The following is a 23328-nucleotide window of genomic DNA, read 5'->3' on the forward strand; positions in this document are numbered from 1 at the left end:
CATAAACCCTGGGAGTTCTTCCTTCATGAACGTTTTCACAACTTAATCAACGATTATGAATTCTGTGTTCCAACGCCTTTATGAATTAAAAAAAAAATCTAATTTGATGGAATAATAACATTGCTAGTTTCAACAAAGATTTGAATCAGTCAATGTTCAACACCTGCCATTCATTTTCTGACTTTTGACCCTAGAGCACCACTTTTTGGGAACTACTGAAGGGATATTTTGCAAAGTTTGACAGCTTGATGACCTGTACAAAATGTAATTGCTTAAAGTATTTTCTGTAAAGAAATAATGTACAATGGAAATCACTTTTTTCCAACAAATGTATTGAGAAAAATGGTTCATTTGTACAAAATTTATGGAAAACATCACAATATCAGGACAAACAAGTTGCATGAAATACATAGTCCCTATTATAATACTGCTTTGCATGTTTTGAAGTCTCATTCCTCCACTATACAATCACTGTAAAATAATGGGGTGACACACATACATGGAAAAGGCGAATGAATGAATGATAATGTATAAACAGATCCAACTTAAAATCATTGACTGTATGTACAGTCTTTTCTTTGAATTGATAAATACAAATTGTGATATTGAAAAAAAACACAGTGTTGATAATTTTGTTTGCATGTTCAGTGTTTAGGAGAAAAATATTTGCTCTTATGTTCAATTCTCTTTGCATAATTTTAAAGAGCTGTTATAAAATATACTGTCTATGATTTAGTATTATATATTTTTTTTATCACTACTTAGTCTACAGCATGACTACATACTATAAAATCAAAACTGGTTAACACTGTAACAGTTCACTATATGCAGAGCGCTAACAATGCTTTGATTTGGAGTGATAATGCGGAAAATATGCTTTCAGCAAGGTGAAGGTTAGAAGGGGAACCTTCCTTCATAATCTTTATACGTTTTATAATCTGTATACTACAATTATTGGCCAACCTGCTTCTGTAATAGCACTCCAGAACTGGTCGTGGCGCCATAGCCGTGACCATTTCCGCTGTGGGCGGGGACACCATAGAGTAAGGAAGAGATCGCTGATTGGGATTATTCAGGAAGTTGAGGCGAAATGCTTTTGGGTAGTATGACTAGTTAACGTCAGATAGCTTGCTATCCACTTCTTGTTATGGAGTAATTCCAATATTTATTTTGTGGGTAATGCATGACCATTCCCACAGCTTACTGTATTGCTGATATGGCAAGGAACGGAGATATTATCCATTTAAATGTTGGAGGAAAAAGGTGAGGACTCTAATATCTTAACTAGCTAACTCCTACGATAATAATGGATATCGTTAGCTATCCTACCGCCCGGCACAACTGGACAAATGTCGTCGAGTGGATACTTTCTAGCTAGCTTTATACAAAGGTTTTTGGCGGTACTAACAAACCAGCATTTTTTGGGCAAACACATGGCTCTCTACATGATCCTTTTCATCCGTTGTGATTAAGGTAATATAGAAAACTAGCCAGTGTGTAACGTTAACAAGAATAAATCCATACGTAAACTAGCTACGTCTGCTAGCAACCTGGCTAACTTGCACTACTCGTTACCCTGCCTAGCTAGTTTCTCACGACAGTTTACTGTACCTGAACTTCTTGATCAAATTTGACATTGGTGAGTAGGCTACGCTGACTTCAGCTAGCTAACGTTTTAGTCGTTTGATTTCAGTTATCATCTTGTTTCAGGTTCAGCACCTCCAGACAGACACTGACATGGGTACCAGATTCATTTTTCTCAAGGTATGTTAATGCTACTGTTGTTAACTAGCTAATTTCCGTTTTTTAGTAGCTACACACACGGAAACCTTTATTTATTTTTTACATATTTGGACGCATGGATAATTGAGGTAAATTCCAACCACATTTATTAGTTAAAATAAAAATGTAACAATAAAAAATAAGGCCATTTATGCAATTAAAATAAACTGAAATGTATCTTCCTTATTCAGAAAAAACTTAGTACACCCTTACTTTTACAGTACTATCAGGTACAATGTGGTGCCCCAAAACGGGAAATTATAAGAAAATAATTAGAATGTGGCTTGGGAGGGTCCAGACTTCCATACTGATTAGAAACTTGGTCAGATTTGTTCTTAACTGTCGGTCGGATCATCTACAAATGGAGAAAGTCCCTGACCACTGGCAATCTATCCAGGACAGGTTGTCCCACCAAATAAATGGGAAAGGCTGACCGAAACATGTTGCTAAAGTCTCTAAGCCCATCAAGGGAACTATAGGCCTCTCTTGCCACAAGCACAGTCAAAGTGCATGAGTGAACTGTAAGAAAGAGAGTGTGCAAACTTAGCATTCATGGGGAGGTTTGGAAGGAAGAAGTCTGCTAGAAAATATCTAGACCAAAATTACTGGGTAAAGACCAAAAATACTGTAATGGTGTGCTTTTGACATTTGAGGTGTTGTTTGGCTGCAATGCCATAGGCAATGTTTTCCAAAAACTAAACAGTGCCTTTGGACTGAAGAACCTCATACCAACTGTAAAGCTTGGTGCTGGTGTTCTTATGGTTTGGGGCTGCCTAAGGGCCTGGACAACTTGTGATCTTTTGGTCAACCATGGAATCCAAATTGTACCAGAAAATTATTGAAAGGAAAAGCTAGGCTAGACATGGATCCTTGCAACAGGACAGTGATCCAAAACACACAAGCAAAGCTGTAACAGAATGGCTCAAAAATAAGAAATTGAGTGGTATGCTAGATATAGCTGAGTCAAAGGCTGGATCTCAATCTGGAAGTGTTTTGTGGGGACTTGAAGCATGCCGTGTACGCAAGAAAGACCTCGGACATGCCACAGTTGAAGCAGTAATGGAAAGAAGTGTGGCCAAAGATTCCTCCCACTCGATTTCAAATCCTGATGGACATTTACACCTACATTATTTCAGCCAACAGGGGAAACTGCAGCTTTTTAAGCTGAAGGTGTACTTATTTCTTCTGCACTATGACATTTAATTTATTATTATATATATATTTTTTTATGAATAATCAAAAGTGTAATCTCCGTAAAACTCATTGATTACCTACACAATGGGACATAGCGACTGTATCTGGTAATTTATTGAAACTCATCGATTAATGGTCTAAAATTTGTGACTGGTGTTTGTCAGCCTTTTAAGTGGAAGGATCTCAACCCTGAAGGATGAAACTGGAGCGGTAAGCTTCCTGTTATTTATCAAATAACCTAAATTGTGTGTCAGATAGCGGATATTGGCAACAACTTGGGCATTCTTAACACGTTTGTTTGTGCTGATTTCCTCCTATAGATCTTCATAGATCGCGACCCATCTCTCTTTACTCCCATACTGAACTTCCTTCGCACTAAAGAGTTATTTCCCAGGTAAATATTCCTGTATTAGCATTTGTTTACACCATCCCAGGAACTAGTCTGTTAAGGCGATTACGTTCTGTAACAATACATGACTCATGCTGTTACCAATTCAACCAGAGCGCATTTGCCGGGCGGGTGGAAACACAACAGACCTTCTCCAGGATAGTTGCAAGCTATGTACATACAACACAATCCCAAACATTCTCTTGTCTATAATGTTTTTTTTCTTTTAACCCTTTATGTTCAGGTCCATAAATGTGCATCTGCTGATGCATGAGGCTGAGTTCTATGGAATCACACCACTGGGTAAGAACGTAGCCCCTTGCAGGCCACGCACAGCTGTGAATGAAGGCCCTCTTTCCTGTGTATGACACGTGTCCTCTGCTCCTGTGTGACGTGGTCTTCCTCAGTGCGTAAGCTGCAGCTTTGTGACGAACTGGACCGGTCCTCCTGTGGAAGTGTGCTGTTCAATGGCTACCTTCCCCCTCCAGGTAGACTGAGCCAGATTCCGCCTGACCTCGGGACAAGCCAGTTGTTGTGCCAAGTTTAAAGTTGAGTGTCCTGATGATCGTCTCCCCCCGTTGACCAGTGTACCCGGCGAAGCGGAGGAACAGGCACAGTGTGGCCGGGCCTCAGTACATGGGGGGCCGGGCGATGTCCATGGAGAGGGTCCCGGTGAGACGCAGTAACACCATGCCTCCCAACCTCGGCAACGCCGGCATACTGGGCAAAGCCATAGTGGAGGAGAGGATCGGTGGTGGTAAGGCCATGGGATCCACACCTCCCAGTATTCACTAGCTCTGTAGATATCCACCTGCGTGCGGTGTCTCTACAGGAGTGCCAACCGTCTCCCACACCTGATCCTGTTTCTGTCTCCACACAGCTCAGGTTGCCGACCCGGGCATGGTCCGCATCGTCTGTGGCCACCACAACTGGATCGCCGTGGCCTACGCCCAGTTTGTTGTTTGCTACAGGTAACGTCACAGGACTTCCAGTTGTGACTGCCCCAGTGTCTACGGAGTCTGTCCTGCGTGGTTATGAAGGACCGTGGGGGGGTGTTCACTGGCTGTCCTCTGCCCACAGGGTGAAGGAGTCCACAGGCTGGCAGCAGGTGTTCACCAGTCCTCGTCTGGACTGGGTGATTGACAGGGTGGCCCTGAATGCCAAGGTGATGGGCGGTTCCCTGGGGGACAACGATAAGATGGTGGCGGTGGCCTCGGGCACGGAGATCATCCTCTGGACTATCTGTCCTGACGGGAATGGCAATGAGATAGGTCAGTCTGTCAACCAGAGAATGCACAGTTGGAGGTAACCAAAGTTCATTGGAAGTTATTACAGAGAGCACTGATACTGACACAACCAGGGATGGACTCAACTCCAGTCAGTACTGTGCTGTCCACCCTGGAACACGACTCCACTAACCCCAAAAAACTGTTATTTTTGCTGCCCGTGTGTGTAGTCACAATGTTTCCATTTTCATACAGTGAAGTACTTGTGAAATAACGGCAGGAATTTCAATTGTTTTCAATGCTTTTGTAATGATAAAATATCAGTTAGTTTGGACTGACTGGAATTGTCCCAGACCCTGGGGACACCTGTATTCAAATGCACTATTCAGTCACCAGAACAGCAGCATCATTGCCTTCGCTCATAGTACTTTAAGAGACCTCTTCAGGTGGCTGCAGGTATTTATGCAATCATGCTTCATTGTTCCTGCTTCCCTCCAGGTGTCTTCAGTCTGAATGTTCCTGTGGAGGCCCTCTTCTTTGTCGGGAACCAGCTGATTGCCACCAGCCACACAGGCAAAGTGGGCGTGTGGAATGCAGTGACTAAACACTGGCAGGTACGGTGGCGTTTCTACCACGTGGGAGGCCCGTCATGTCAATGGAACGTTGTCTAACGGGCTCGGCTCACCAGAATTTGGTTGCAGAACTCTGTTAATATACGCCGTTAATTTGCGTACCGGATCCTCGCGTAGGATATGAAAAGAAGGGACACGTATACAACAATGAAGCGAATGTACTTAAGTGTTCTACTGGCGTGCTGACCTATCTGCACTTGTCATGTCAGTGGGAACGTACTCCCGTGTAAAGTGTACCGCATGTTCACGTGTTCCCTGTTCTCTTTGGCTTCTCAGAATCAAGATGTTGTTCCCATTAACAGCTACGATACGGCCGGCTCCTTCCTCATTCTGGGCTGTAACAATGGCTCCATTTATTATATAGGTAAAGGACGTCCTCGTTTCCACATGCAACTTGTTCTTTTAGAGGGGGGGGGTGTCGTTAAATATGTTTAATGCTCATGTTTTGGATACTTGACAATGTGAGCTAGTTCATTCATGTGCCGCGTGGGCCCTTCCCACAGATGTCCAGAAGTTTCCATTAAGAATGAAGGACAATGACCTCCTGGTGACTGAGTTGTACCGTGACCCTACAGAAGACGCCATCACCGCCCTCAGTGTCTACCTCACTCCCAAAACAAGTAAGTCTGCTCAGTTTTTCACTGCAAATCTGTTTGACATTTTATTAAGGATTAGGAGATCATCATTTGTGAGTCATGGCTGTTCAAAGACGCCTGGGGCACATGAGACTGCGAACATAATGTCTGACATGACTACTAATATGTTACAGTTAGCAGTTGCTTGTTAAAGGCAGTGGTTACAGCTGGCAGATTGTTTTGTGGCTCGTGACGGCGTATTGCGAAGTCTTGGCCCGATTTTAATCTTCGCCACTGACTTCGTTCCCCTGATCTCAGTCACCTATCCTTAACGTCCCGTCGTTATGTCTAACCTTCGACCTTTAGGGTTTGATATGTTCTTTGTATACTGCATGCATGGAAGGCTAAAATGGTGTATGGGATAAAAGTCCCCAATGTGTCATCAGGTGACAGCGGCAACTGGATCGAGATCGCCTACGGCACCAGCTCCGGGACGGTGCGTGTGATAGTACAGCACCCGGAGACGGTGGGCTCTGGACCCCAGCTCTTCCAGACCTTCTCTGTCCACCGCAGCCCTGTTACCAAGATCATGCTGTCTGAGAAACACCTCATATCAGGTGAGACCGATGGGCTGGGAGATTCCCTGTTCTTCTGTGATTTCTGTTCAGCTGTTTCCCGCCTGTAAGTCACATTTATAAAAAAAAAAATTTTATGCATTAGGCTTGATTTGTGTACGGCGACTAGCGCAGGAATACAGCGAAACGAGCAGGGACCGTTGCTCCTTTGCGTTCATTATCAAACGTCCGCCGCGGAGCTGTTTTCGGGCCGGCCCGGTAATACTGTTGTGTCGTGTCGTCAGTGTGCGCTGACAACAACCACGTCCGGACCTGGACGGTGACCCGCTTCCGAGGCATGATCTCCACCCAGCCGGGCTCCACTCCCCTCACCTCCTTCAAGATCCTCTCCCTGGAAGACACCGACGGGCACGGGGGCTGCGCCGCTGGCACTGAGATAGGTGAGCGCGGGGTGACCGTGGACGTTGCTTTCCGTGTGTAATTGAAAGGTGCAATTCGGCGGTGAGTGAGTGTTGCTCCCGTGTGACAGGGCCGTACGGAGAGAGGGATGACCAGCAGGTGTTCATCCAGAGGGTCGTCCCGGACACCGACAAGCTCTACGTGCGCCTCTCGTCCAACGGGAAGCGGGTGTGTGAGGTGCGCTCCGTGGACGGCACCTCCATCACCTCCTTCATGGTGCACGAGTGTGAGGGCTCCAGCCGCATCGGCTCACGCCCGCGCCGCTACCTCTTCAGCGGCCATGCCAACGGCAGCATCCAGATGTGGGACCTGACCACGGCCATGGAGATCGCCGGCAAAGTGGACATCCGGGGTAAATTATTCCCGCGCCACTCTCATGGCATTTCGGGTGACATAGGAAAGTGTTGTAGATACTGAGCTGTGTCTGGTTGGGTCCCTCAGCCCTCGGCGGCCCCACAGAAGAAGAGCTCCTGGAGCTGTTGGACCAGTGCGACCTCGCTCTGACCCGTACCCCTGACATGAGCCCTGCTGCCTCCTTCACCCACTCCTCCACCCCCCGCGCCTCCACCTGCAGGTACGCTGCTCGCCGTCTTTGGTACTGCCAAAGACACAAGGCAGGTCCCTGTACTGCCACATAACACCGCCCCCCCTGCTGATGCTTGTTCTCTGTTTCATCTTTACAGTTTGCAGTCCCAGCTGAGTGAGAGCTCCAGGGAGCGTGTTTGCAGAGGAGGTCTGAGCAGCTCGGGGCCCTTCTCTTTTAGCATGCCTCGCCAGGCTCCTCCAGTCACTCTCGCCAAGCCCCGGGATGTGGCAGGGTTGGCCCTGCCGACCCACCACCTGGGCCTCAGCCAGGCCTCCCTCAGCAGTAGCGGAAGTCCCCGGCCTGGCTGTCCCACCCCTCAGGACAGGGTTAGCGGCTCCGGGAGCCCCCGAACCCGCAACGCTTCTCCCCAGGACCGGGACAGTGGCGTGGGGGGCGTGCGCAGGGGCAGCTTTGTGGAGCGCTGTCAGGAGCTGGCCAAGGTCTCGGACTCTGGCGTGGGGGCGGACGGGGGCGGACGGCGCAGCCTGGCTGTGTGCAACGAGCTGGAGGCCAGACTGGGCCTGCGAACCCTGGCTTCCTTGTCGGTTCCCCCGGCGGATTCCTCTGTGCCACTCCCCTCTACGACCTCACTGTCGTCCCCACGCCGGCCCCCGCCCAACTCTCCAAGCCCCGCCCCCGGTGCCGCGGTCAGTCCGACCCGCTCCCTGACCCCTGTGTCCCCTCGCTGCGCGGGGACCTCTCCTGCTGCCGACGTCCCGGCCTCTGACGCCACAGCAGCTAATCCAGAGAGCCCCTCCTCTGCGTCCCCCATCAGTCCTAAACCCCCCATGAATGAGACCAGCTTCTGACTATCTGAGTAATGTGCCTGTAAGTAGATTTCATGCCAGGACAGGTTGAAAATATTCTAAATTATCTGATCTTTCTGTCAGTATTCGCCTAGAGACCTCATTGGGATGAAGGACGTTTGACTGGCGTCTGAAGTATAAAGGTTGAATTTGGGTAAAGCAATGTGACTGTGTCACCTTATAACATTCAGGCAGAAACTTTGCGTAGTTTGTGTCGATTTGTGTTCGAGAGAAATGTAAGGATGTGAGAGTGCGACTACTGTTGACGTTCTACACCTAAAAGTGAATCGACAGGCGTGTTGTTACACACTGTCAATGGAGCGGTTGTTGTACAGGACACCGCTGATGACTATTAAAATATTGTGCTCTGATGTTTTATCATTGAGCTCATACAGTAGATTACATACCTCTTTACTCCGTTTGTACTTTTTCATCTAATATTATTTGCCATTTTTTTGTGTTAAAGAGAAAGAAGACATACCAAAAAAACAACTGAGGAACACCTTTGGCGGTGATTTGCATCTGAAAGTCTTAATGAGTTAGCCTCTAAACGCTTTGCACATCTGCATCGTGCAAAATGAGTTCTATTATTCCCTCCCAAAACATATTTTGGCCCATGTCGATGTTGGGGGTCATGCCTAATTTTCAAATGTTTACCTTTTTAAGAAAGATTTTAAACTTTAACTTGTTGCCACTCCGCAACATTCACAGATTTTTTTTGGTAAGCAACTCAGGTATAGATTTGGTCTTGTGTTGTTGGTCATCCTGCTTAAAGGGGAATTCCTCCCCCAGTTTCTGGTGTGAAGAAGACGTAACCTTCCTCCAGGATTCTGCGTCCTATTCCTCTTTATCTGAAATACTCCCCAGTTTTTGCTCTTGTCAAGCAGACCCATGCTATGATGCAGCCACCACCTTGATTGACAATAAGGTGGCATTTACCAGTGATGCAGTGTTTTAGATTTACCCCAAATTGAACACGAAAACTAAACCACCATACGCTGTTGCGTGTAAATACAATTGTTAAATCCCCACCAGATTATGCAATGCTGGCCAACTAGAAGGCTATAATGTTAATCAACTAAATGCATTTAGGGTCATAACATAAACAAAACCTTTGCTGATATTGAGATCTTACTTTTGTTGGGACATTTGGACATTTTCTTTATCGTTGAATCTGTGATTCAAAGTAAATACTTGACTGAGGGACCTTACATAGTATTGTATGTATTCGAATACAGTGGAAGGATTTATTAAAAAAAATAAATGTAGATCTCCATTTCAAAGATTGAGTCTGTCACATGTGATTTGTTCAGCCAAATGCAACTGCTGAACTATTTTCTTTTTTTTAATTTGTAAACATTCTGAATTTTATTTCCAACGGTTTATAAGATCTTTTGGTAAATCAGTAACACAAAAAGCACAATTGACTTCAATTCAGTTTTTTCAATGTTATATACATAGAAAGTAGAAGGTGTCAGCATTTATGCAAGTCACTGCATCTCCCTAGCATATTGCCATTTAGTATCATTAACTATTTCCCAAGATGTGGATCCAGTGCCTTAGGCACAAGTGTTTTATATCTTCCATTATGATTTAAAACCCATTTACTTGCGTGTATTTTGGGAGGAATAGCAACTTGTGGAGGCATCGGTAAAGATTTGTAATTGGCTTAAGACACAGTGTATGTTCTAGTTTAGCTCTACGAGTGCCTTAACTTGACAATAGCCATGCTGCCATACTCAGGTAGAGGTTAATCCCTTTGTGCTTTTTCTGAACCACTATAATTTTTTTTTTTTTTTACTATTATGGTATATTAGCTTGTTTTCCTTGTATTGAATGTTCTATGTTGCAATGTAAAAATAACCAGTCAGTGAATATGGCAACCTGTTTGCCAGGACTTTGAACACCAGTAGGTCAGGAAAAGAAGGCTGTTCAAATGTCTTCCTCTGTTTTCTGTCATGTCCAACTCTTCTGTTTTTGTTTTTCTCACTTTGGTAGCATTTGTTTTTTTTTATTATTACAGCATTATTACACACTTTGTCACAAGCTAAATAAAGCATTATCTCAATACTATCATGTGCTTCCATTTCTATGTTTAGTTCACTGGTTCCACTGGCAAGACCTGGTAACATGTAACATGGGCCATTTTTCCCTCCCTGCTGTTTGTGCATTTTGTATACAGTATTGGTGAATCTCATTTCTAGTTTTTATGACTATATTATTTGTCTTTAAACACATTTGCACTTCGTTAAATCCCACTAAACATGTTGAATAATGACTTTTAATCACATGCATACAAACTAGTATGAAAGCATTTTGTCTTTGTGCAACAGTCGTAATAAATACATAAATACAAGTATTTGTACAGTATAAGGCAGTTGATTCAGATTGATTGGTGGCTGTTTGTAATTACAGCAGTCCTAATGGAAATGCAGCCGGTCTTACACAGCTTTGCACTAAAGGGCAGCTACTTGGTCAACAGACATTGTTCTACTGTATGTGCTACGTTTCACAAGTCACATCCGTTTACATCAATTAAATAAAATGGCTGGAAAAATCCCTGTGACAGAATATTTGTTAATTTTTTTTACACACGCTCCTTAAAAAGTATAAAAATATATTAATCTACAAGATGTGACTTTAAACCTAATGAGAAACAAGTGCTTTCACTCAACAGTTCTACGCAGCTCTCATCAGTGTGGTTCCACGGTGTAAAGTGACCAACCCGGTCCCCTGAACCTCTGACCCAACCCCCCCCCCGGGGCCCTACGTCCCCCTACACGCCCTGGCACACTCCCTGGGAGCCATCGGGAGGTGTAACACTCATATTTTGGCATCCAGCATCTCAAGGAAAAGTTTCTGCATTGGCACGCGGCCCTCCAGGTGGAGACGACAGAAGGTGTCCACGGCCCGATTGGCGGTCTGCCGCAGCAGGGGGAGGGTCATCAGCAGCTTCCCTGCCCGGTGGAGCTCCGCCGGGTACTGGGAGCTCTCGTACTCCTGCAGGGCCTCGTGAAGCCCGTCCTGGAAACGCTGCACCGCCTCCGTGCTCTCCAGGTTCTCTGCGTCTGAGGAGGTAGCGAGGGGTTAGCGGGGACAAGGTCAACACGGGGCTGTCTGTATTTTGCTGTGGGTTGAATCGGAAAAGGTGTTAGACCTCCCTTTGTTTCTGTGTGACAGCATGTGAAATCCCATTGTCCACCCCAGTTGTTTCTCCACTCAGGGATAATGGACGGGGCCAAGATGAAGTTGGCATGCAGCCGACCCTCATTTTTCCTAAACGGACATTAAATGTAAAAACAAGGGCTCTCTCCTCGGGCAATATGACTGACCCAGAGTGACCAGACCCTTCTAATGGAGTTATGAATTCCTGTGATCATTTGCAGGGGGCTGTGAGGCAGATGGATGTATTGATCAGGGCTGAGGGCAAAAGCACCCCTCCTCACTGTTGCGGTATTGATCAGTTTCCACTTGCTGCGGTCTGGGGGTGGGGGTTGGGGTTTGGGGGGGCTTAGAGGAGACAGATTTGGCAGAGGTCTGGACCTCCCTTCTCTGCCATGGTGGTTGGTAGAGTGACAGTTTGAACCGAGTTAGTTGAATAATGATTAATCAATAGGAATGCATAAATGTTGTTTACCACGTAAGTATTTTGTGGGCACTACCGTTCAGAAAACAGACCCCTACTGAAAGGATGTTTTAGCTGTATCCTTGTGTAGATGTTGTTAACACCTGGACTCTAAGTGGAGGGTTGATATGCTGTGACATTTAATGCTGTACAAAATCTAATTACCAAACAACCAGACCTGTGAAGGACATTTTGCCAATATTGGGGTCTAGCCACTCATTCATTCCCTGACAGAAGTCAATGCATGCAGTTGCTTTTTCAAGTCATTGACCATAATTTAACAGCCCTGTGCTGCCAGGGGACCTGACCTCAGAACAACCCCCTGAGGGAAAGACCCTGTGAAACACACCAACTCTAAATAGTACTGGAGGAGCACATGCCCTCTTCGTATGTGGGGCTGCCTGAGGATGGGGAATTTGTAGTCACTGTTTCATGAATCTCAAGTCGGCTTTGTTATGCTTCCACTCTACAAGAGATCATCTACAAAATGGAGGACATTCCAGACCACTGGCAATCTGCATTGGACAGGTCCTACCAAATTCGGCCCATGAGTTGACAGATCTAAAAGCATATTTCTATAAGCATCTATTTCTATAAGAACCAAAGGACCTCATGGTAGCATCCAGGGATCTACAGGCCTATCTTGTCACAATCACTGTCAAAGTGCAGGAGTCAACTGTCAAAAAGAGACTGCATAAACTTGGTCTATATGGAAGGTCAGGAGGGAAGAAGCCCCCCTACTCTCTAAAAATAATATCAAGAGACAACTGTTGTTTGCCACAAAAACACATGGATACACACCAAAACTACTGGAACAATGTGCTCTGGACAGATGAGTCAAAGGTTTAGCTGCAATGCCAGAAGCCATTTAGGGGAAAACGACACAGCCCTTGAGAAGCAGAACATCATACCAACCGTTAAGCATGCCTCAGGGCCAATAAATGTACATCTAACTTGATATTAAGTGCATGCCATGTAGTTAGTACCTGAGTTGGCGAGGGCCATCGCCTTAAGAGTGACCACCTCCTCTTGGCTGGGATTTATCTGCTGGTACTTGGTGGTCAGTTGTCTCAGGGCAGTGTAGAGGTCAGAGAGTCCAGCCGCACGGCACTGGGACTGATCCAGAAGCAGGTTTTCAGCAAACACCAGCTCCTGACTGTAGCCCAGAGATCTAGAGACCACAGACAGGACCAGAGTCTCCATCCAACCGCTCTGCAGCAGAGCCATCTGGTCCACCAATGAAAGAGTGGAGAAGCCTGGTAGGACCAAGGTGGAATGGTATTACTATATATGTTGCATGTATCGAAATCCATCATCTAACGGGAAAGTTCATTCTCCCTCTTATTATCTAATCATATTTAGTTTTTTTTTTGTTCAATGCAAAATGAAAACTTATATTAGTATATTATAAACATTTTCCATTTCAATTTTTTTTTACCATTATTTGTTTCTAGCAACAAAAACGACCCGAACCCTTAAGGCCTACGTCGCCCGATCACAGTGGTGTCCAGTTCCTATAATCATAACCATGGGAAAAGGGGCGTGGCTCATTTTAGCCCTATACAGACTCGGTATGCACATGGGCACTTTCCTCTCCTCAGTTGTTCTGGATTCTTGACAGATCTTACAATGCCTGTATAAGTGTCAGCTAACCACATCATAGGTCAAAGCAATCTGTCAGTCTGTCACCAACGGTCCAATATATGGAACACAACCAGTCGTTGATGCACGTAAGCCTGAGCAAAGGAAGAGCAAACAACATCTTGGCTACCATGGATATCTGAAAATGGATAGCTTAGGCCAGAAAAAAGTATTTCAGTTACAATGATGGCCTGCAATTAGCTGGCACTATGGAAAAATCTTAGTTGGGCGGATATTAAAGTATAGAGGTCATATTCTGGAGGACAACGCCAGGCTCCACAGATGTCGTCAGAGAGCATCACAACCACATTGCATCAATTGTGATACATTTACACAATGTTATTTAACCTGTATCTACAGCAGGCGGTTTGGCGGGGGTGGCTTTTATGACATCAGCATTAAAAGTTAACCAAAATCCCTGTATTTTTCATCCCCTTCGTCTGACTACTGTGAATCTTCCTGTATAAGGCATTCATATCGCACTGAATAGAAATACCTGTTAAGCAATTCTTTTGTTTTGTCTTTGTAAAAAGTTCAGGATAGGACAGAAGTCACAGAAACTTCTGTAATTCTTTAAAGGTGTCTCCAATCTCTCAGGGTGATAAGTAGATCAGTCAGAATGGCATTAGAGCAACGTTAATACCTGGGATGTGCTTGGCCCAGCCAATCATGACCAGGAGTTCCCGATTTAGTAGGTCACAAAGGGTGAGCAGGGCTTTTCGGTCATTGTCATTGGTTGAGTTGTCAGGAGTAGCACACAGGGGGGCTGGCTCTGTCAAGAGGAGCTGGGATATCACTTTGTTTCCTGAGGAAAAGGACATATTAGTAACACACGCCTGCCCCTCTCCTGGTTTGTGACCAACAGTTATATGTATTTTATGAAGCCCTTTTTTTACATCAGCGGTTTTCACCAAGTGCTCGTACAGGTACTGAGTCTTATAAAAAGAGCAACAACAAGGAACTGAAGCATGACCGCAGTGTGTGAGTGCTGCGCGACAGAGGACACTCACCATTGGACTTTAAGGGTTGTGCATATGGGGCTTTCATGTAAAGGGTCAGGCCAGAGTCCGCCTTCCTCTTGTACTTCTGACGGCCTCCTCGCACTCGGTCCATGCGAACTCCTTTGGGGACACGAAAGCAAGTATCAGCGATTGTGCTGCTTCCGTGGCGAACGATCAGTGAGGACTCAGAAATGAAAACGCCTGAGGTTCTGGATAAGGCCGAATGACTTTTATTGGTCGGGAATGCTTGTGGGTTTCGGCACAGACACTCCGCTGAAACAGAAGAATGAGTTGCCAGTTTAGCCTCACCTTCCTTCATCATGCCGGCACGCAGGCACTTCTGGAAGCGACACGCCTGGCATGACTTCCTGCGACGCTTGGTGATCTCGCACTCATTCACCACGGGGCAGCTGTACTCGATGTTACCTGGGAACACGCAAAGACCCAGGCCTTGTTACGCCTCCCCCCCAAACCTGGAGGTGAACAGTCAGCAAGCATATGTGGTTCTGCCACGTTTGGCGGTAACCTTCTTGCGGTGCATTCGTGATGGCGCGGAGGTAAACTTGTCCGATTGAAAAACAAAGTGTGTTTAAGTTGTTCCACCATGGCTAACCCAGGCCATCTGGTGGGTCACTGAGTTAAACTGTGTCAGATAAGTAAATTGCCTCTGTTTTTGATGGCACCCTGAGCTTTCACACAGTAATCCATAGAATCCCAGACAAAATATAGATATTGATTGGCTTTGTCACACTGAGCCCATCGACCACCACAAGTGTTAAAAAGTTTGGGCTCACACATGACAAAAAGGGGGTTTAATAGAATATTGACATATTTTTGGAGCCCGTCTATACCAAGACAATCAGGAGTGGATCTCAGCGTGATCTTGGGGACAAGGGCCCTCGATCGATGAGCTCACTCAATCCTAAACCCGCCCCTGTCCCCTGGATATGAGGCTCTGACTTAATGGTTACCAAATATCAGCTGCAAGCCTTTAACGTGAGATAGAGACCTTTTCACAGTGCCATTCAACTGAAATGTGACCTGTGTTATGTGACCTGTGCAAGAACAGCATTTTGACCAGAATTTTCATGCTTTTAGATGATTACTGTCGCTAAATAAATACTTTATGAAAAGTAAGTTGATAAATGAAAAAGTAGGTACAATTAAATACCGTTGAATATCTATGTGCATCAGATACCACTGGATCATTATCATGAATCAGTTATTTTTGGATTTTTTTTTAACATAATGTTCTCTTATTTTAGAAAGCAAGAAAACCCAATATTTAGAATTCAACTAAAATCTAAACTATTTAATATAGGACTACATAAGCTGTTTTCCCATACAGAAATATAGTATTTTTGGGGCTATCAACAACTGTGAAACACACACATTGACTCTTCACACGAAAATCAATCCCATTGCTGATCTGCCTGACAGAACTATTGGAAATCAGCCTAATTTGCTCAACCCCTATAATATATTATTGATCGTTTTATTCATTAAGACCCAGAACTTTGCAATGTCCCAACTCTAGGCTAAGGCCGTTCACACGTGCCCTCTCGCATACCGCACGACTTGAACACAGCACCCAGTACACTAAGACAACTGCTTAATTTGCTGGTTTATATTGTTCGAAAAAACAAAAACATTCATTTTTGTCCTTTTTTTTTTTTTTTTTACCTTGAATTGTCCTCTTGAAGAAAGCCTTGCATGCCTCACATGAAGCTACTCCGTAGTGGTAACCTGACGCAAAGTCGCCACAAACTAGGCACAGCCTTTTCAGTCCAGAACCCAGCGACGACAGGTAGTCACATTTTAGGATGGAGTCAATGTGCGCTGAGTGCGTCAAACTGCGCTCCGAGCGAAAGTGAGATGCACTGCTAGAGTCCGGTGCCGCGCTGACACCGCTGCCGCTGCTCACCGAACTCGGGGATTCCGGGTCTAGTGAGTGACCTTGTGAGAATACGCTGTATCCACTGCTATCTGAGCTGGGACTGAAGGGCGTGTTGGTGTCTAGGGCGAAGGTCGGGCTGGGGGGATCCGTCTTGATACATGTATCATCCGGAGAAGGAGCGTCGTCGGTGTCGTGGGGTAGGCTACCGAGACGAGTAAGATGAACACGACAAAAATTGCCTACATTAAATTATATAGTATTATTTACGTGTAAGCCTATTCGAAGAACCTCAAACTGTGGTTCCTCTGTTTCATGCAAATTGCTTGTATAACATTTACTAACTACAAGGACCACAACATGGACCTCCCACGAAGGAAATTAACTTTAGTTATTCTACAAATGTATTTTAATAATAGCTTCCGTTACTTTAATAATATAAAAAAAGATGAACAGCAGTTACAGAAAAAAGTACGTCAATAGCCATACCTTGTATGATGACAATAAGTTGTTAATTACTTTAAACCGAATATAAATGGCCAAGAAATATTTAAGTCTAAAACATCCTTACTTGTGCTGGCTGAGGAAGTGGAAATTCTCATTTAGGCAAAAATCCTTTAGATCCATAATGAGGAAGAAAGTCTCCAGTAGAGGAAATATAGTCGTCGATTCAGTAGTTTTATCCCAGTGTCCTGGTTTGGTAGCTAAGGTAGATAGGTAGTGACAGACCGAGGACACCACGGAGATGAGGGCCATAATTATAGCTGCAGGTTTATTTGAAGCTTCGTGCATTAGAAAGGGGTGTGGCCTGACTGACTAATCCTGACAAGTGCCAAATCTTTATTGATGGCTTTATTCCCTTCTCTGTCTATTGTATTGGACACTTGACAGAGGTGGGTAGTAAACACAAGAAAACATAAATACATGATACATTAGTCAAAGTACAAACAACAATATTTGTGAAAAGAGGATTTACACAGTTTCCCCTCTTTGTGACTACATGATATCAGTGAGATGATCAAAGGAAACCTGATTGCTTATAATGGAACACTCTACCCTTTTTCCATTTGTTTTTCTAAGTTGACATAATGTGCATTTTACTATAATTTTTTCCCCTTTGCTCATCTGTTTTCCAGTCTCAGCCATCCCTCATCTTTGTGGTGTTGTGGGACCAAGTGTTCTCTATGGTACTGTTTGGTATCCGGCTGTTTGGTGTAAACAGAGATAACAAAGGCTCCTCGTGAAACCTGAGGACTCACCAGAAAGCACACAGACCAGATTCCCTGACATGTCATCTTCTTCACTACCAGGTATTTGTTGTTTTTCACAACAAAGTGTCACTAGCACAAAGCTTAAATTTAAAGCATATCGGTGACAGAACAAGTGTTAAGTATATAATGGCTGCCCCGCACTTCAGCCAGTGAGCATTTGATTCAAAACATACATCACCAGGTAGCTGTGGGATGAGCAATTGCTTCTCTATTATAAGTCAGCACAAAACTCGCTACAGAGCTACCCCAGGCATTGAGCGGATGCCAACAGTGGACCCGGGTACTGCTACCTTAGTGTGTACCACTTCCTCCGCTGACTTCTCTATACTGGGGTCAGTCCGTCCACCATGACAACCTTCTGGCGGTTTGAACTACCCGAAAAAGGACAAAAGCTATTGTCAAATCGCCCACACTTCAAACAAGCCGTGTAGTGAGTTGATACAGTATGTTCTTAACTCGGTCACACCATTACAGGAAGCGTAACGCGTCCCCTGAATTTCCCCGGTTCACATAACCACGCGTGTCTTTTCCTTTGAACCGCGTCTGCACAGTTAATCTGTGAATCAGCTGAGGGGGAGAGTTAGAACAATTGCCAAGAAAACAGGATCGAATTAGACTGAAGAAAGGCAGGGGAAACGAGAGAAGGAGTAGGTTGAAAGGGAGAGGGAACTCCTAACCTAGGACTGGTCAGTAGGTCAGGTACATACGTCCAGTACTGGACCTTTCAGCCAGGGGGGAGACAGAGGGAGGCTGGAGGGGGAGGAGGATTACAGGAGGACATCCGATGCCAGGGTTGTTGGCAGGGGTGCTGAAACAGCACTTTTAGACACCCTGAGGTGTGACAAACCTGTGAGGAGCTAGAACATCCAAATCCACTCATCAGACATCTAGAGGCCGGTCTTGCCTCAGTGTCACGTATATAAAGTAGTAGCTGGATCTTTGTCGGTTACAGCTGCATTCTAATTAGTTTGAGGTGGAATCTTATCTAAGCCACTGCTGCATCAGTACCTAGAATTGATGTAGAATATCAACAATGAGCAGGTGAATCAATCTATTTGACATTACGTAACCAATGAAGCAAAGATGTTATCATCTTCTAAATGTGGGATTATTCAGCAAATAAATCGATTTCAGCCTGTTCCATGACACATTTACACATCATTCCACCAACTTCTAAATATTTCAGATAGGTTTCCCACAGTGGGCCACAGTGGCCTCTTCCTTGTCTAGCAGCGATTCCCCGCCCATGTCTTTCCCCAACTCTGAAATGTATTACATGGCATTACAGCAGCACACTGACCCAGTTCTGACTGCAGGGTAGGCCCCTAGTACAACAAGGAGATAGGATTAGTGTCTGGGCCAACTACCTAGACACCTCTCAGTCCTCCTCAGTCCTAATCCAGGAACGGATGAATCAGCAAACACGAATAGTCACAAACACAATAGCACGCCCACGACACAAACAGCCAGCTTCATCTGATCGTGTTTTCACGGGCAGCCCCAGTGTGTGACATGAAATGACAATTCCATGGACACGTTCTGCTCGGCCCTGGGACCGGTTTACCTGCTGTGGGTTGATGGTACTGAAAGGCTCTGTGACAAAGAGAGTGGAACAGGAGCAGAATGATGTCCCAGCGGTTCTCTTGTCATGATTTCATATCATTACATGCTAACACGAGGTGGCAGGTAGCCTCGTGTTCAGAGCACCTGAGCAGTAACCAAAAAGTCACCAGATCGAATCCCAGAGAAAGTTGAGACAAGGATGTAATTCTGTTCTCGAGCCAAGGTGGTTTGTTGCTGAGAAATTGCTCTCATGTATACTTGTGTGTAGGGTAAACCATAAAAAACATGCCGAAAGACTACTTACACAACACTAGCAAATAATGCCAGTGATTTAGTGGTCCTTTAGTAATTGTCAATTCATGTTTTAAAGGCAGAGTGATAGTTATATAAGTGAGCTGTTTGTAATAAACAAAAGATAAAAAATAGCCTAGTGTTCTTGAGTGCTGGTTATTGGTGTATACAGTACTAATGAGGTGTGGCAATTATTCTGAAGCAGCTACTAATAGTGTTTAGGGTTGACACGGGTCCTCTAATTATGATTTGGTTAAGTTTTTTACAATAGTATTGACAGTGACAGAGAGACAGAAAAGAGAGATGTACAGTCCAGCTGAGAAAGAAGTGAATTAGGTACAAAGTGAATTAAGTACAAAGTGAACCTCTTTAATCAGCTTTGCAGTGTGTGATGAAAAAGGATTGGCCTATAAAAAGAGATTAGTCATTGGATCCTTGTAAACACTGCTGGGCATCAGAGTTAGAGTAGAAGGTAACTGGATTAGAGGCCTGGCCACTGAGCCCAGAACAGGGGAAAACTGCTGTAATAACAGGGTTACTAATGATCATCAACATAGTGTCTTATCGGCCTATCTGCACTAACGATTTCGTTTATACGTCCCCAAACAGCATCAGATCGCTAACTACTTCCTAACTATCGAGTAAAGTAAAAGTGTACATGGCATAAGTGCCTTGGCTCAAAACAGTCAGACAAATAAAAACACTTGGAATGGAGTGTGTGCAAATATATTGTTTTCATAAAAACAGCGATACAAAAATGAATGCAAATACCAGATACACACTGTAAACATTTACAAAGGCTTGTGTAAGAAGTAGAAAACGGCCAGGTTATCTACCTAAACAGTGCATAGTGTTTTACATCTTTAGGTGCTCAAATTAGAACATTATTTTGGGGTTTTTTTCAACTCACAAACAACAAAAGGATTTGTGAACAGTGACAGAAGATACCATCGATGTCTTGCTGAAATAGATACCTTTTGGTGATACATTGTGGAGAGAAAAAAGGAAAAGAAAAAAGTTTAATGTAAATATGAACACTGTATGTTGTCACTGAGTGTATACTGATCACGTGTATTAATCACCCAAAAAACAAATGGCAAATGCAAAGTCAGCTTTAAAGACCACATGTAGTCTTTGTATTTTTTTCTTTTTTTAATAATCACGTTATGTGATTCAATATGTGCTTATTTAATGACAAAAACTCCCAAATAATCACTTATTCGAGCTGACTTGACAGTTAAAATGCTCAGTTTGATCATATGGGTGCTAGAAAACAAATGTGAAGATATTTACATACACAGCCCTTATTGGCTGATTGGACAGTGTAGTGCCCGCCCCTGTACTCAAACGAAGAGTCATTGGTCCATTACAATCAGTTTACGTTTTTGACATTCCAATACAGGCCAAAGGGTCCACCTCACATGAAGAACAGGCAAAAAATCTGGTATTTCTTTTAAACAGCTCATCCATAAAAAGGGCATTGTCATAATTTTCAATATCAAAGTGTTACAAAAGTCAAAGAAATAAATGTACAGACACGTCAGGCTAGTTTCCTCTTCCATATATTGTGTATTTCTATAAAATAATATTAGCTATTATTATATAAAGAGTAACTTAACATGGAACAGCATAAATTAATATAACAAGCAATCATAACATCAATGGGGTTGAAAGTAAAAAAAAAAAAGGTTGAAAATAAAAGTCACTGGCATTTTAGAGGAATACAAATTTGGTTCAGTGATGTGGTGATTTTGCTGTGGTCTTTGTACATTCCAACCGAAGAGAGCTTTCATTAACACAACATCCCGTAGACAGAGATTATGTCTTGGAAAAAGGCTCTGCTCATCTGGTCTGAAACGGTAGCATGTCACACTCGTCTTAGAGACTACACCGGCCCCTAGAGCTCAGCCCCGTTCACTTTATCCTGTCTGCCTCAAGCACAGAACATGATTAGATCTGCACTGAGCTCAAAGTAAGCAATCCCAATGGGAGATTTCATATAGATTCAACACAATGTGTGTTCATTCTGTTTTTCATATCAACCATAAATACCAACACCTTCAAAAGCCATCTTGGTTAAAGGACATGATGTAGCTGCTTGCAAAATGCAGTCTGAAAGGTGTGAGTGGAGTTGTAGTCCCCTGGATCTACCGTGTACAGAATGTGTACTGACTATGTGCTGTACTGGGCTACACAACATATTACTATCAGAGTTCTATGGAGTCAAACCGCTCTCAGAAACTACGTGTCAGAACATAAAAAGTTGTTTCAGAGAGAAAAAAAAATGACAACACTCAACTGTTGTCTCAGGTCAGTAAATAGACAGGCACTTTTATTGAGACCCTGACAGAGCCTGCCAAGGCCACCGGAGGGCGCTGGTGTTATAATAATAATGTAATACCCTTTCCCAGCAGCAGGTGGGACTGTTGAGCGGGAAGCAGCGTTTGGCTGTAGCAGTGCTATGCCGCCACACAGTGGCCGGGCCGACGGGACATGACGTAACCACGGTGACACACACAGCGATAGGAGCCATCTGTGTTGACGCACCGACCGTTCACACACACGTCGTCTGGATCCTGACACTCATTGATGTCTGGGCAGAGAAGCAAATAAACAGGTAAAACACACGAAGCCTCCGAATCGTTTAGTTTTCACAAACATATGTAGAACACTCTTAGGTAATCGTTTAAAACAGCGAATCAATACATTTTCCAAGATTCCCGGTCGCACTGGTAAATCTGCAGATTAAACCCAAACACAAATGTGTATCTGAGAATATGAGATTTGACGCTTGACGGATATTGAAAGGCATCAGGTTTTAACCTTTTCACGCGTGAGTTTCAAACATTCCTTACCGACCCCCCAGTGTGAGTTTTTTTACACGTGACTTCAGTACTCTGCAGCATTTGAACTCACGCCAGCATTTGAACAGTCACCTTGCCAGGTAAGGAACACTACATGCATTGCATTGCAAGCTTCTCTCGTTGACTCGAATTCTAAGAGCTGCAAAAGTTGGTTGATTTATAACTGTAGCTAGCTAGCAAACGTCAGCTAACCGCTAGCTAACAAAGCGTGACCAGTAATTCAGTGCAGTGAAAATGAATAAACGATATAAAAAGCATACAACGGGTAACGTAACTTCTAGAAGGTTTTTACAATGGTTTTGATCGGTTGTCAGCTCTTCCAGGAAATGTTAAGATGCTCCATTGTACTCGCTAATATAATTCGTTTTTTGTATGTATTAGTGTTGGCTGTCTGTTGGTACGTAAGTAACACTTCTTGTCCCGATTTGAATGCTTTCTACCTGGTTAATCGTACGCGTCAAACGGTTAAAAAGCAGGGAGTTTTGCCGACAGGCTTGGTTGTTTTAAAAGCTGGGGATACGTACCTATGCAGGTCATGGAGGTCATGTCCAGCTCGTAACCCTCGAAGCAGTCACATGTGTATCCCTCGGCAACGCGGATACACCTGCCGTTCTCACAGCCGTGCAGTATCCCACAGTCCTCGGTGCTCAGGCTGGCGTATGGCTCGTAGCGTCCTGGGAAGTGGACGGGGAGAACTCTGAACAGATCTCAAATACACATTGTAAACAGGGTCTCCTTCAGGTCAACACATGCCAGTATTTTGGGCCGCTGTGCCCCTGCAGCAGGGGTTAAATGACAGGGGTGCAGGGGTTAAATGACAGGGGTGCATGGGTTAAATGACAGGGGTGCATGGGTTAAATGACAGGGGTGCATGGGTTAAATGACAGGGGTGCAGGGGTTAAATGACAGGGGTGCAGGGGCTAAATGACAGGGGTGCAGGGGTTAAATGACAGGG

General features: G+C 44.4%; 3 protein-coding genes across 7 annotated transcripts in view; 1 reads left to right on the forward strand and 2 right to left on the reverse strand.

Moving 5' to 3' along the window:
- Nucleotides 1-1062: 1062 nt before the first annotated feature.
- shkbp1 (SH3KBP1 binding protein 1) lies at nt 1063-10296 on the forward strand. 2 transcript variants are annotated; one of them, XM_010891964.4, is made up of 17 exons: nt 1063-1263; nt 1711-1764; nt 3141-3186; nt 3297-3370; nt 3609-3667; nt 3772-3852; nt 3951-4121; nt 4245-4335; nt 4445-4635; nt 5089-5204; nt 5499-5586; nt 5726-5842; nt 6226-6414; nt 6657-6812; nt 6902-7183; nt 7273-7405; nt 7515-10296. In XM_010891964.4, exons 1-17 carry the CDS (start codon nt 1184-1186, stop codon nt 8224-8226), a joined length of 2640 nt encoding a protein of 879 aa, XP_010890266.2. In that variant the 5' UTR covers nt 1063-1183; the 3' UTR covers nt 8227-10296. The 2 variants fall into 2 exon arrangements, with proteins under 2 accessions (XP_010890266.2, XP_010890268.2); XM_010891966.4 differs by having other exon boundaries at nt 6244-6414.
- esrrd (estrogen-related receptor delta) lies at nt 9657-17155 on the reverse strand. 2 transcript variants are annotated; one of them, XM_010891967.4, is made up of 7 exons: nt 16956-17155; nt 16174-16589; nt 14800-14916; nt 14500-14610; nt 14133-14294; nt 12835-13104; nt 9657-11291 (listed from the first exon to the last, which is right to left on the reverse strand). In XM_010891967.4, exons 1-7 carry the CDS (start codon nt 17138-17140, stop codon nt 11047-11049), a joined length of 1506 nt encoding a protein of 501 aa, XP_010890269.2. In that variant the 5' UTR covers nt 17141-17155; the 3' UTR covers nt 9657-11046. The 2 variants fall into 2 exon arrangements, with proteins under 2 accessions (XP_010890269.2, XP_010890270.2); XM_010891968.3 differs by lacking the exon at nt 9657-11291 and adding an exon at nt 11329-11499.
- Nucleotides 17156-20097: 2942 nt separating this feature from the next.
- The window catches only part of LOC105023073 (latent-transforming growth factor beta-binding protein 4), a 56462-nt gene continuing 53231 nt past the window's right edge, over nt 20098-23328 (reverse strand). For 2 of the 3 annotated variants that reach the window (XM_013134314.4, XM_013134315.4), the window contains exons 38-39: nt 22898-23047; nt 20099-22102 (exon numbers count right to left, since the gene is read on the reverse strand). In XM_013134314.4, the coding sequence (XP_012989768.3) occupies nt 21969-22102; nt 22898-23047 (284 nt within the window). In that variant the 3' untranslated portion in view covers nt 20099-21968. Of the gene's footprint in view, nt 22103-22897; nt 23048-23328 lie in introns of all 3 variants that reach the window. The other variant, XM_029119190.2, reaches the window with a different exon arrangement.

The sequence above is a fragment of the Esox lucius genome, chromosome 1, assembly GCF_011004845.1.
Source record: "Esox lucius isolate fEsoLuc1 chromosome 1, fEsoLuc1.pri, whole genome shotgun sequence".
In the NCBI taxonomy this organism is placed as follows: Eukaryota; Metazoa; Chordata; class Actinopteri; order Esociformes; family Esocidae; genus Esox; species Esox lucius.

Coding starts and splice junctions, on each gene's coding strand:
- shkbp1 (XM_010891964.4), top strand. CDS start 1,184: ATGACCATTCCCACAGCTTACTGTATTGCTGATATGGCAAGGAACGGA. Junction 3,187..3,296: donor TGAAGGATGAAACTGGAGCG/GTAAGCTTCCTG, acceptor TTCCTCCTATAG/ATCTTCATAGATCGCGACCC. Junction 5,205..5,498: donor CAGTGACTAAACACTGGCAG/GTACGGTGGCGT, acceptor TTGGCTTCTCAG/AATCAAGATGTTGTTCCCAT.
- esrrd (XM_010891967.4), bottom strand. CDS start 17,140: ATGGCCCTCATCTCCGTGGTGTCCTCGGTCTGTCACTACCTATCTACC. Junction 16,590..16,955: donor CACTTCCTCAGCCAGCACAA/GTAAGGATGTTT, acceptor TCGTCTCGGTAG/CCTACCCCACGACACCGACG. Junction 14,611..14,799: donor TGCCGGCATGATGAAGGAAG/GTGAGGCTAAAC, acceptor GTGTCCCCAAAG/GAGTTCGCATGGACCGAGTG.